A 14,385-nucleotide genomic window follows, 5' to 3' on the forward strand; every position below is an offset into this window, starting at 1 on the left:
CTCAATAGCAACAGTGAACAGGTCACCATCTTCTGAGCAAGATCCTTAAAAGTACTCGACTACCGAATTGAATTACCCTTCAGCCGTGTCCTCTCCAGACTAAACATCCCCTTTTCCTGTAATCTGCACTTTTAGATGCTATTTTCCAACCATGAAATCATCTTTGTTGGCCTCTTCTGAATCCTTTCCAAGTTCTGCACATCCCTCTGACTCCTTTATTCATTTTAGGGGTATAAGAGATATGCTATTTAGGGAAGACGTTGCTTTTGAAGGCTGAGCCACTCCAGAAAGGCCTATCCTAGAAGAAAGTGATCTTTACCCACCCTCAGAATAGGCTAGGATACCCATGCTAGATTGAACAGATAAGCAAGTTGGCTTTGAAAGTGATTTCAGTCATTTAGAATATAGTCACTGGCGTGTGGTTGTAGGTTGAAATAATAACAACACTTAAGAATTTATTTGCAACTTTTCATTCATTCAGTCATATTTTCTGGAAAGCGCTTGGAAAGTACAATACAGCAATAGAGACAGTCCCTGCCCACAACAGGCTCACAGTCTAGAGAGGGGGAGGCAGACATCAATACAGGTAAACAGGCATCAATATAAATAAATAAATTGATATATACAGATATACATAAGTGGCGTGGAGCACACCCATGGAAATATGTGCGCTACAATTATTTATTTTACCTACTCCAGCTGTAAATATTTTCATGTTCATCTCCCCATTAGAGTATAAACGCCAAGTGGGCAGGAAGCAGTTCACTTCTTTATTTTATATTTCCCAAGTGTATAGTACAGTGAAAGCGCACCAAGACCATGCTCAAAAAATGCTGCTACTATTGTATTTTTATTTTTTCTTTTGTAAAAGTGCTTCTCCTGTCTGATTTTCATCTGTATCGGCCTCTGTATTACTTTAAACCAAGTGCTGTTGCGGATTTAGGAGTGAGCCCGCTGTTTGGTAGGGACCGCCTCTATATGTTGCCAACTTGTACTTCCCAAGCGCTTAGTACAGTGCTGTGCACACGGTAAGCGCTCAATAAATGCGATTGAATGAATGAATGAATGAACCACATGAGTTTATTTGCCACCTTTGTCACAGCAACTAAACCATCAAAATGAAAGCATTCTTAGAATTTCAAGCAAGTTTTGAAAAGAGGAAATTTGCTACCTTGCATTTCCTTTAGTGTTGGAAAACTGTCAGAGTTGAGTGAACTCGATGGAGAGGGTTTTTTGGTTTTGTTTTGTTTTTACTGAATTTCAGTATCTAATATTGTTGAGCACCCAGGCAGATGCTTCCATGTTTAGATTGTGCAAAAGATAGAAAAAGAACTAAACAAAAGCTCTTGTATGTTAGTTTCAGTTAATCTTGAGTAGCCGCCTGCCCTTCAATCCTATTTATAGGTCTTATTCCCAATTTGAGAAAGTTCTCTCCCTCTAGACTGTGAGCTCTCTGTGGGCAGAGAATGTGTCTACAAACTCTGTTTTACTCTCCCAAGCACTTAGTACAGTGCTCTGCACTCAATAAATAAGATTGATTGATTAACAGGTATTGACAGATACCAACCAGCAACAGAAAACATAAAACAAACCAACATTACGGGTCACTCATTTATTCGTTCATTCAGTCGTATTTATTGAGCGCTTACTGTGTGCAGAGTACTGTACTAAGCGCTTGGGAAGTACAAGTCGGCAACAGATAGAGACGGTCCCTACCTAACAACGGGCTCACAATCTAGAAGGGGAAGAGTCCTGCTTGAGCAGAGATCGGTCAGTCGGTGGTATTTATTGAGCGCTTACTACATGCAGAGCATTGATCTATGCCCTTGGTAGAATACAGCGCTTAGAACAGTGCTTTGCACATAGTAAGTGCTTAATAAATGCTATTATTGTTATTATTATTATTATTATTATTATTATTGTTGTTGTTGTTATTATTATTATTATTATTAATATTATTATCATTATTATTACAATGCAACAAAATTAGCAGACCCGTTCCTTGCCCATAATGAGCCTACAGTCTAGAGATGAGAGAATGAATTGTGTTTGGAGAGCCAGGCCAGCAGTTGTTGGTCTCCGACGGGTTAGATGAAAATGAACACACAAAACAAAATGCTAAATTTAGGTGCCTCGTTTAACTCAAAGCCTCTTGTGTTGTTGACAGGACACTTCGATTTTTGTGTTTCTTCTCACCACGCGTGTCGGTGGGATCGGAGTCAACCTGACGGGAGCGAACAGGGTTATCATCTATGATCCTGACTGGAACCCCAGTACAGACACACAGGTTTGTTTGCTCGACATCCAATTCAAAGCAGAAATTTCGGACTTTACGTGAATAAATTGGGATCATTTATAGAAATCTGGCTTGGCCATGCGTAAACACAGGTGTCTGTAAATATCACTTTGTGCTGTAATCTATTTATTCCCTCACTTCCTGTTAGCAAGAAAATGCGGCGATGATCTTCAAACACGGGGAGCAGTTGTCTTCCTGGCTATTAGACCACAACTAATTTTATACTTCCTAAAAACTGAGGAAAGTTTGCAGAGGATGCCGTAGGCAAAGTAGCATGGAAGCAGTATGGCATAATGGAAAGAGCTTAGGACTGGGAGTCAGAGGACCTGAGTTCTAATCTGGGCCCTGCTACTTGCCTGCTGGGCAACCTTGGGTAAATCATCTAAGTTCTCCGTGCCTCAGTTTCCTGCTCTGTAAAATGGGGATTCAGTGCCCTGTGAGCCCATTGTGAGCAGAGACTGTCTCCGGCCTGATTGCCTTCTATCTACTCTGGCCCTCAGAATAATAATAATAATAATAATAATAATAATAATAATAATAATAATAATAATAATAATATTTGTTAAGCGCTTACTATGTGCAAAGCACTGTTCTAAGTGCTGGCCTGACACATAGTAAGTGAGAAGCAGCGTGGCTCAGTGGAAAAGAGCCCAGGCTTTGGAGTCAGAGGTCATGGGTTCAAATCCCAGCTCTTCCAGTTGTCAGCTGTGTGACTTTGGGCAAGTCACTTCACTTCTCTGGGCCTCAGTTACCTCATCTGTAAAATAGGGATTCAAACTGTGAGCCCCACGTGGGACAGCCTGATCACCTTGTAACCTCCCCAGCGCTTAGAACAGTGCTTTGCACATAGTAGGCGCTTAATAAATGCCATCATTATTATTATTGCCATCATTTAAGTGCTCCGCTGTTATTATTGTCGCCATTATTGTTATAGTCTTCGGAATTAATACGTACAATCGATTGCTAAGTAGGTAATGTAAAACGTGCTATAGAAATGTAACAGTTTCTGATGGGGTGGTAACTGGCGTGTTTGTTAAGTGGGGCTTAGTCTGGGAAGGCCCCTTGGAGGAGGTGTGCCTTCAAAGATCTCTGAAGTCATCCCATTTGGATGACGTATTTCCCCCAAGTAATCCCTGGTGCCATTCGCGGTTGTGGGATGGGGAATTCTCCATCCCCAATGCCGTGCCACCCCAAAGATTCTCTTTCCCGGGTGTCCCATCTAGCTGGGTGTTTCCTGGAGAAAGAGGATGGCCAGAGCCCAGGATGGGCAGGGAATGTGTCTGAGAATTAATATATCGTACTCTCCGAAGCGTTTAGTCAATCAATCATATTTATTGAGCGCTTACTGTGTGCAGAGCACTGTACTAAGCGCTTGGAAAGTACAAGTTGGCAACATATAGAGACAGTCCCTACCCAACAGCGGGCTCACAGTCTAGTCTTAATAAATGAGATTGACTGACTGACTGTCCCAGTAACATGGCCCACCTAATAATTATGCTTCTGGTATTTAAGTGCTGATTATGTTCATCACTGTACTACATGCCGGGACAGGTATAAGTTAATTAGGGCAGACACAGTCCCTGTCCCACATGGGTCTCATTATTATTATTATTTTTATTATGGTGGTATTTGTTAAGCGCTTACTATGTGCAAAGCACTGTTCTAAGTGCTGGGGGGATACAAGGTGATCAGGTTGTCCCACTTGGGGCTCACAGTCTTAATCCCCATTTTACAGATGAGGTAACTGAGGCACAGAGAAGTTAAGTGGCTTGCCCAAGGTCACACAGCTAAGTGGCGGAGTGGGATTCGAACCCATGATCTCTGATTCCCAAGCCCGCACTCTTTCCACTGAGCCACGCTGCTTCTATAGTCTATTCTCATAGTCTAAGGCGGATTGGGGAGGAAGAACAGATGTCGGATCCCCATTTTACAGGTGACTAAATAATAATGTTGGTATTTGTTAAGCGCTTACTATGTGCCAAGCACTGTTCTAAGCACCGGGGGATATACAAGGTGATCAGGTTGTCCCACGGGGGGCTCACAGTCTTCGTCCCCATTTTCCAGATGAGGTCACTGAGGCCCAGAGAAGTGAAGTGACTTGCCCAAGGTCACACAGCTGACAAGTGGCGGGGCCGGGATTAGAACCCACGAACTCTGATCCCCAAGCCCGGGCTCTTTCCACTGAGCCATGTCGCTTCTCACTGAGGTGAACTTTCCCAAGATCACAGAGTAAGCTCCAGGGAATTTATCAGAATTCAACATTACTATGAAAGTGGATGAAAATCAATGGAAATATCATGGGAGGGTTGTTTTGGGAGTTGAAGCAGTAGTTGGGGTCATGCTGGCTCAGTGGAAAGAGCCCGGGCTTTGGAGTCAGTAGTCGTGGGTTCAAATCCCGGCTCCGCCAATTGTCAGCTATGTGACTTTGGGCAAGTCACATAACTTCTCTGGACCTCAGTCACCTCATCTGTAATATGGGGATTAAGACTGTGAGCCCCCTGTGGGACAACCTGATCACCTTGTATCCCCCCAGCGCTTAGAACAGTGCTTTGCACATAGTAAGCGCTTAATAAATGCCATCGTTATTATTATTACCCCACGCAAATCTAATTGATTATTCGATTGACCCGTAATCCCACCCGTGACCCCTCTGTACTCCCTTTTTTGTTGTCCCTTTAAACTCAGCTTCCTTCGTGGATTAATTTGACATCCTCGGAATATTGTCTAACTCTATAGGCTCGAGAGCGTGCTTGGAGAATAGGTCAGAAGAAGCAAGTGACTGTTTATCGACTCCTCACTGCAGGAACCATTGAAGAAAAAATGTACCACAGGTCAGTAGAATGAACCCATTACCTATTGTTTGTTTCTGTTCAGCGAGTAGCTTTTTTAATGTTCTGCGATCAGCCGGGGTGGATTTTTCATATTCGGTGCATGCCCCAGTGATTTCTGGCTGCAAAATGACCAGTTCCCAGGGTGTTCACACCAGTCTGGTTCATTCATTGATTCATTCAATCGTATTTATCGAGCGCTTACTGTGTGCAGAGCACTGTACTGAGCGCTTGGGAAGTGCAAGTCGGCAACATATAGAGACGGTCCCTACCCAACAACGGGCTCACAATCTAGAAGGGGGAGACAGACAATAAAACAAAACATGGAGACAGGTGTCAGACCCATCAGATTGTTTTATCAATAAGGGTAGAACTCACCACGCCAGCTGCAAATTTGAGTCCCGGGCAGAAATTCAGCCACTCTAACATACGTGCCCATTGTATTCCGTGTTTTAATGCTTTTCATTATTTATTAGAATGTCAACTTCTACAGATGGTTGGCATATAGAAAATCTGCCCGTAGATAACTAATAAGACTGAGCCAGTGGTTAAAATGGTGTTGTGAGCTGAGGGTGACTAATGAGGTGACACAACTTGGTGTGTGGTTAAGTAATCGGGGAAGGCTTTCTGGAGATGGAGGGATTTGAGGAGACATAGAGCTGGGGTCTGGCAGATTTGTTGGGGAAGGGAGTTCCAGGCCGAGGGAATGTGTGCTCATGGTGAGCCCATTGTCGAATAGGGACCGTCTCTATATGTTGCCGACTTGTACTTCCCAAGCGCTTAGCACACAGTAAGCGCTCAATAAATACGATTGAATGAATGAGTGGTGATTCTTAATATGATTCTTCATGTCATTGAAGACTCACACTCCTTTTTTTTTGGTTGGGGGGAGAAGAGAGGCTCTCACCAGCCTTCATTTTGCTTGGTCTGACCAAAGCCAAAGGCGTTTTTACTCCTTTGATCACGCATTCGTTCATTCAGGCATATTTATTGAGCACTAACTGTGTGCAGAGCACTGTACCAAGTGCTTGGGAGAGTACAGTGTAACAGTAAACAGCCACATCCCCCCTGCCCAACGAGTTTATAGCCTAGAGGGGAAGACAGATGTTAATATAAATAAATAAATTACAATAATAATAATAATAATAATGATAGTATTCGTTAAGTGCTTACTGTGCTCTGTTCTAAGTGCTAGGGGGGATACAAGGTAATCAGGTTGTCCCACGTGAGGCTCGCAGTCTTAATCCAAATTTTGCAGACGAGGTAACTGAGGCACAGAGAAGTTAAGTGACTTGCCCAAGGTCACCCAGCTGACAAGCGGTGGAGCCGGGATTAGAACCCGTGACCTCTGACTCCCAAGTCCGTGCTCTTTCCACTGAGCCACACTACCTCTCTACCAGCATATAAATAAATACATTATAGCTATGTAATTTGTTCTGCCCAAACCCCCAGCATTGTGACTTTATTAAGCCTCTTGGTTGGCTTAATAATGGTATTAAGCACTTACTATGTGCCAGGCACTGTGCTTACTATGTGAGAGGCACTGTACTAAGCGCTGGGGTGGAGACAAGCAAATCAGGTTGGACACAGACCCTGTCTCACATGGGGCTCACCGTCTCAGTCCCCTTTTTACAGATGAGGTAACTGAGGCCCAAACTTCCTCTAGATTAGAAGCAGGGCAGGGATTATGTCTAACAACTCTGTTGTACTGTACTCTCCTAAGTGCTTAGGACAGTGCTGTGCACACAGAAGCGCTCAGTAAATACCATGGATTGATTGCCTGACGGATTCCACAAGTAGTGAGGAGTGGAAAAACTAATTGCTGAAATACCGGCAGCATTATTTCAGTGCTTGTTATCTCCTGCACCACAGTTTGTATAAGTTTCCTACAGTGTTCTGCCTGGGTTTTCTCTGACAATTATTGTTCTTATTCGTAGCCTAGTAGCGCTAAGGAGATTTTGTCCATATTACTGCCTCATCTTGATTTATGGAACTTGCCGCCGGGTGTTGTTAGGAAAACTGGTTTTATTTCTCGGGAGTTTTTCTATCAAATGTATCATTCCTTCAGCCTTTTTGCCATGAGAGGCTATTTTGAATATAAATGGCTGAAGACATTGGAGAACAGCAGTTACCTGGTGGGTTATGTGATTGCCGAAATGAATTTCCCACGGTTAACAATTTACTGGGTTGTTTAAAGGTTAATAGAGAGTCACTCAAGAGTCTCATATGTTTCTCCTACCGCTTAATAGCTCTGGTGAGTAAACTCCATGTGGCTCCAAGTTTTCCCTTGAGTTTGGAGGATTGTTTTGTATGCCTAGAAGTAGTTAAATGTCATTTAATTCAGATTGGGTATTTATTTTTCCAGGCAAATCTTCAAACAATTTTTAACGAACAGAATTCTAAAAGATCCAAAACAAAGGCGTTTTTTCAAGTCCAATGACCTTTATGAGCTATTCACCCTGAGCAATCCTGATGGTTCTCAAGGCACTGAAACTAGTGCTATTTTTGCAGGTATCGTATTCAATAGACAAAATTGCATTTATTGAGCGTGGCGTAGCGCACAGTGCTTGGGGCGTGGATGAGTATATTTCAGATAATCACAACACAAAGTCATGCATTCATTCATTCATTCAATTGTATTTATTAAGCTCTTACTGTGTACAGAGCCCTGTACTAAGTGCTTGGGAAGTACAAGTTGGCAACATATAGAGACGGTCTCTACCCAACAGTGGGCTCACAGTCTAGAAGGGGGAGACAGACAACAAAACAAAACATGTGGACAGGAGTCAAGCTGTCAGAACAAATGGAATTAAAGCTAAATGCACGTAATTAATAAACTAGAATAGTAAATATGTACAAGTAAAATAAATGGGGAGGAGAAGAGGAAAAAGGGGGCTCAGTCTGGGAAGGCCTCTTGGAAGAGGTAAGCTCTCAGTAGGGCTTTGAAGGGAGGAAGAGAGCTAGCTTGGCGGACATGTGGAGGGAGGGCATTCCAGGCCAGGGGGAGGACGTGGGCCAGGGGTCGATGGTGGGACAGGCGAGAATGAGGTACAGTGAAGAGGTTAGCTGCAGAGGAACGGAGGGTGCGGGCTGGGCTGGAGAAGGAAAGAAGGGAGGTGAGGTAGGAGGGGGCGAGGGGATGGAAAGCCTTGAAGCTGAGAGTGAGGAGTTTTTTCTTGATGCGTAGGTTGACTGGTAGCCACTGGAGATTTTTGAGGAGGGGAGTAACATGCCCAGGGCATTTCTGCATAAAGATGATCCAGACAGCAGCGTTGAAGTATAGACTGAAGTGGGGAGAGACAGGAGGATGGGAGATCAGAGAGGAGGCTGATGCAGTAATCCAGTCGGGATAAGATGAGAGATTGAACCAGCAAGGTAGCAGTTTGGATGGAGAGGAAAGGGCGGATCTTGGCAATGTTGTGGAGGTGAGACCAACAGGTTTTGATGATGGATTGGATGTGAGGGGTGAACGAGAGAGCGGAGTCGAGGATGATACCAAGGTTGCAGGTTTGTGAGATGGGAAGGATGGTAGTGCCGTCTACAGTGACGGGAAAGTCAGGGAGAGGGCAGGGTTTGGGAGGGAAGATAAGGAGTTCAGTCTTAGACATATTGAGTTCTAGATGGAGGGCAGACATCCAGATGGAGATGTCCTGAAGGTAGGAAGAGACATGAGCCTGAAGGGAAGGAGAGAGAACAGGGGCAGAGATGTAGATTTGGGTGTCATCAGCGTAGAGGTGATAGTTGAAGCCATGGGAGTGAATGAGTTCACGAAGGGAGTGAGTGTAGATAGAGAACAGAAGGGGACCAAGAACTGACCCTTGAGGAACCCCTACAGTAAGGGGATGGGAGGGGGAGGAGGAGCCCGCTAAGGAGACTGAGAATGAACGGCCGGACAGATAAGAGGAGAACCAGGAGAGGACGGAGTCTGTGAAGCCAAGGTCGGATAGCGTGTTGAGGAGAAGTGGGTGGTCCATAGTGTCGAAGGCAGCTGAGAGGTCGAGGAGGATTAGGATAGAGTAGGAGCCGTTGGATTTGGCAAGCAGGAGGTCGTTGGTGACCTTTGAGAGGGCAGTTTCCGTGGAATGTAGGGGACGGATGCCAGATTGGAGGAGGTCAAGGAGAGAGTTGGCATTGAGGAATTCGAGGCAGTGGGTGTAGACGACTCGTTCTAGGAGTTTGGAAAGGAATGGTAGATAGGGTGCGCATCATTACGCTCAATTTTGTTTCTGTTTAAATTCTCAAATCAGGTACAGGTTCAGATGTTCCAGCACCCAAACGTCATTTAAAAAGGAAACTTCAGGGGCCTCCTGCTGGATCTTGCCAAGGTCGGCACCTGACGGATCCCGAGTCTTCAAACAGCACCAGAGAACCAGTCTCCTCCCCAGCAAGACAGAGTAGGGCTCATTCATCCACTGAGGAGACAGAAGTAAACTCAGAAGCTTTCCTGTTAACAGTTGGAGCACCAACTAATGCTAATGGCCTTTCAGGAGAGAACAGCGAACAGACCGATTTGGCATCCCCCCTGGAAGAACATGCGCCAATTCTTGGACACGGAGAACATTTAAGTCCCCCACGCCTTGGTGAAGCTCCCGGGGCGTCCAGTGGCGAAAGGACTGAAGAAGAACAAAATCTTTCCCAGGATGGGACAACTTCTCAGGTTAAACCGGATGCAAAGTCGGAGAGCGAACAGGCTGAAAATCATTTTCAGAAGCACAAGTCGAAAATGAAACATCATGTCGAGGAAGGAAAAGAGCCCCTTAAACCTGAGGGACGGACACCTAGCCCGAAGAAGCCCAAGTGTCCCAAAGATGCCAAATTTGAAGGCACCCGCGTTCCTCACTTAGTGAAACAGAAGCAATACCGCAAAAGGGTCAGGGAAGATGAGAAAGAGGAAGATGCCAAAAAGAATGATGATTATGTCCTGGAGAAACTTTTCAAAAAATCAGGTAATCCCTTTCATTTGTCTTATATAGTTATGCCAGAATAAGAACACATGCAGGGGATTTATCAGAGTAGATCTCATTTTCTACTGGATCACAATATTTCTTTGTTATTTTCAATCTTCAATAATTTTCAATTATTATTTATTATTTCCAGATAGAAAATGTTTGTTATTCATATTCCATTTATTCATTCATTCGATTGTATTTATTGAGTGCTTACTGTGTGCAGAGCACTGTACTAAGCGCTTGGGAAGTACAAATCGGCAAAATATAGAGACGGTCCCTACCCAACAATGGGCTCACAGTCTAGAAGGAGGAGACAGACAAAAAAACAAAACATTTAGACAGGTGTCAAAAACCAAAACATGTAGGCAGGTGTCAGAATCGTCAGAATAAATAGAATTATAGCTTTGTACTTCCCAAACGCTTAGTTTGCACACAGTAAGAGCTCAAACACTCTGCACACAGTAAGAGCTCAATAAATACGATTGAATGAATGAATGAATATATGCGCATCCTTAACAAAATAAATAGAGTAGTAAATATGTTCAAGTGAAATGGAGTAATAAATCTGTACAAATATATACAAACCATTTAGGTTTAGGGCTCAATAATTAAGAGGGATCTAAGAGGGTAAGGTGCCAGACTCACATGATTTAGCAATGCTAGGACATGTTTATATGTAGGAGAGTCAGAGCAAGCTTACTTGTTTGTTGTACTTTTAATCTTGGGAACCCGAGGCCAGTCGTCTTTGCAGATCAATCAGTCAATCAATCAATCAATCAATCGTATTTATTGAGCACTTACTGTGTGCAGAGCACTGCACTAAGCGCTTGGGAAGTACAAGTTGGCAACATATAGAGACAGTCCCTACCCAACAGTGGGCTCACAAATGTGAGAGAAGTATTCATAAGTTCATCTATTCAGCACCATTTATTCACTCCTCCCTTAGCCTCACACCAGTTATGTTTGGAACCGTAATTCATTTATTTATATTAATGTCTATATCTTCCTCTAGACTGTAAACTCATTGTGGGCAGGGGATGTCTCGTGGCTCAGTGGAAAGAGCACGGGCTTTGGAGTCAGAGCTCATGGAGTCGAATCCCTGCTCTGCTTCATGTCTGCTGTGTGACCTTGGGCAAGTCACTTAACTTCTCTGGCCCTCAGTTCCCTCATCTGTAAAATGGGGATTAAGACTGTGAGCCCCATGTGGGACAACTTGTCACCTTGTATCCCCCCAACGCTTAGAACAGTGCTTTTCACATAGTAAGTGCTTAACAAATGTCATTATTATTATTATTATTATTATTATTACTCTTCCAAGCACTTAGTACAGTGCTTTACACACAGTGAGCACTCAATAAATGCCATTGATTCGTCAACAGAGAACAGTACTAAAGACTGGAAGATTCTAGACCCTGACCCACCCAGGGATGCAGAGTCTAAAAATCAGGGTAGGAGAGAAGGACTGTGAGACTGTGAACCCATCACTGGGTAGGGACTGTCTCTATATGTTGACGATTTGTACTTCCCAAGCGCTTAGTACAGTGCTCTGCACACAGTAAGCGCTCAATAAATACGATTGAATGAATGAATGAATGAAAAGAAGGAGATAGTCGATGCCCAAGAAGAGATTGAAATGATAAACACAGTAAATGGCATCAAATGAGGATAATGGAGAGCATTTATTGAATACCTGTATCGTATGAGTGCTTGGGCAAGTAAAACCAAAAACAACGTGTTATTCCCTGTCCTCAAGCCAGTTTACATCGTGGCAGGGGAGGCAGAAACAAATTATAACAAAACCAAAGGAACGTCTATTATTTTCCTTATAGTTAATCTATTTCAATGTCCATCTCCCCCTGTAGATGGTAAGCTCCTTGTGGGCAGGGATCACATCTACTAATTCTGTTGTATCTTCCCAAGCACTTAATATGATGTTCTTCACACTTTGATATTTATCAAGTGCCTGCTGTGTGCAGAACACTGTACTTAGATTGTGAGCCCTGTATGGGACAGGAACTGTGTCTAACATGATTCGCTTATATCCACCCCAGCGCTTGGCACATAGTAAGTGCTTAACAAATACCAGAATTATCATTATTATTATTATTGTTGTTGTTGTTGTTATTATCATTATTATTATTATTATTCCCTTGTATTGTATTGTACAATACAATAGAGTTGGTGGACACATTCCCTGTCAACAACAAGCAGTGTGAAGCAGTGTGGCCTAGTGGATAAAGCACGGGACTAGGGGTTAGAAGGACCTGGGATCTAATCCCAGCTCTATCACTTGTCTGCTTTGTGACCTTGGACAAGTCATTTTACTTCTCTAGGTCTCTGTTACCGCCATCGGTAAAATGAGGACTAAAACGGTGAACATCATTTGGGTCGTGGAGTGCGTCCTTCCTAATTGTCTTGTATAATAATAATAATAATAATGGTATTTGTTAAGCACTTACTATGTGCAAAGCACTGTTCTGAGCGCTGGGGCGGTTCAAGGTGATCAGGTTGTCCCGTGGGGGGCTTACAGTTTTAATCCCCATTTTCCAGATGAGGGAACTGAGGCACAGAGAAGTTAAGTGACTTGCCCAAAGTCACACAGCTGACAGTTGGCGGAGCTGGAATTTGAACCCAAGACCTCTGACTCCAAAGCCTGTGCTCTTTCCACTGAGCTACGCTGCTTTTTCATTCAATCGTATTTATTGAGCGCTTACTGTGTGCAGAGCACTGTACTAAGTGCTAAGTGCTGGAGAAGCAGTGTGGCTCAGTGGAAAGAGCCCGGGCTTTGGAGTCAGAGGTCATGGGTTCAAATCCCGGCTCCCCCACTTGTCAGCTGTGTGACTTTGGGCAAGTAACTTAACTTCTCTGTGCCTCAGTTAGCTCATCTGTAAAATGGGGATTAAGACTGGGAGCCCCCCGTGGGACAACCTGATCACCTTGTAACCTTCCCAGTGCTTAGAACAGTGCTTCGCACATAGTAAGCACTTAATAAATGCTATCATTAGCATTATTATTAAGTGCTTCTACCCGAGGATTTAGTATAGTGCCTGGCACATAGTAAGCGCTGAAGAAACACCATGTAAAAGAAAAAAAAAATGAGCAGTAAGGGCTCAATAAATACCACTGATTGATTAATTGCTAGATTTCAGATAAGGAGACTGTGAGCCCATAGTGATCAGGGATTGCCTCTATTAGTTGCTAAATTGTAATTCCCAAGCACTTAGTGCAGTGCTGTGCACACAGTAAGCGCTCATAAATATGATTGAACGAATATGCAAGCCAAAATATCAAGTAGCTATTTTTTTTTTTTTTGCTCCTCTCAGTAGGCGTCCATAGTATCATGAAGCATGATACAATTATGGAGGCATCCAACCCAGATTTTGTGTTGGTGGAAGCAGAAGCCAATCGAGTAGCCCAGGATGCTTTGAGAGCCCTGAAGATTTCACGGCAGCGATGTTTAGGAGCAACCTCTGGTGTTCCCACCTGGACAGGAAATAGTGGGCTTTCGGGCGCCCCGGCGGGAATCAAGTAAGACACTCTCCCCGTTCCTACCATGCCTCAACTAGACCAAGTGAAATAGAGGTTAGAACCCACTGCTTAGTACAGTGCCTGCCACATAGTAAGCGCTTAACAAGGACCGTTTGAAAAAATTGCATTTTTTCTTGAAAAGTTGTCCTATTGCACATGAAGTTGCACGCGATTCTGTAGAAATGCCTTTCTTCCCAGCTCAAGAGTTTCCCGAGATCCTTCATGCGGTTCACTCATGCAGTCGTATTTATTAAGCACTTACTGTGTGCAGAGCAATAGTAAAATTGATTTGCATCGTTTGGGGAAGCAGGATTAAATTATCTATTCTATTTATTTTATTTTGTTAGTATGTTTGGTTTTGTTCTCTGTCTCCCCCTTTTAGACTGTGAGCCCATTGTTGGGTAGGGACTGTCTCTATATGTTGCCAACTTGTACTTCCCAAGCGCTTAGTACAGTGCTCTGCACACAGTAAGCGCTCAATAAATACGATCGATGATGATGATGATGATGATACAGTGTTCTCTTTTACTATAGTGAGTGGCTTTAAGAGTTTGTTTGTTTTTTTAAAACCAGACTTCATTTTGATAAACTTCCCCAAGCTGAAACGTCATGAATTTGAACTTAGAGAGGGGTGTACATTTCAAGTCAGAGCACCTGTGAAATGTAAGAAGTCATGTGAATCTGCTCAGAACTGAAAATCAATCAATCAATCGTATTTATTGAGCGTTTACTGTGTGCAGAGCACTGTACTAAGCGCTTGGGAAGTACAAGTTGGCAACATATA

At 43.5% G+C, this 14,385-nt stretch overlaps 1 protein-coding gene across 1 annotated transcript in view; it reads left to right on the forward strand.

The window, feature by feature from the left end:
* Positions 1 to 14,385, forward strand: part of ERCC6 (ERCC excision repair 6, chromatin remodeling factor) — a 154,266-nt gene that overhangs the window by 129,673 nt on the left and 10,208 nt on the right. The window contains exons 15-19 of the mRNA XM_038744022.1: positions 2,168 to 2,287; positions 5,033 to 5,127; positions 7,490 to 7,635; positions 9,372 to 10,070; positions 13,397 to 13,601. Coding sequence (XP_038599950.1) covers positions 2,168 to 2,287; positions 5,033 to 5,127; positions 7,490 to 7,635; positions 9,372 to 10,070; positions 13,397 to 13,601 — 1,265 coding nt within the window. The remainder of the gene's footprint in view (positions 1 to 2,167; positions 2,288 to 5,032; positions 5,128 to 7,489; positions 7,636 to 9,371; positions 10,071 to 13,396; positions 13,602 to 14,385) is intronic.

Source organism: Tachyglossus aculeatus, chromosome 3 (assembly GCF_015852505.1).
Source record: "Tachyglossus aculeatus isolate mTacAcu1 chromosome 3, mTacAcu1.pri, whole genome shotgun sequence".
In the NCBI taxonomy this organism is placed as follows: Eukaryota; Metazoa; Chordata; class Mammalia; order Monotremata; family Tachyglossidae; genus Tachyglossus; species Tachyglossus aculeatus.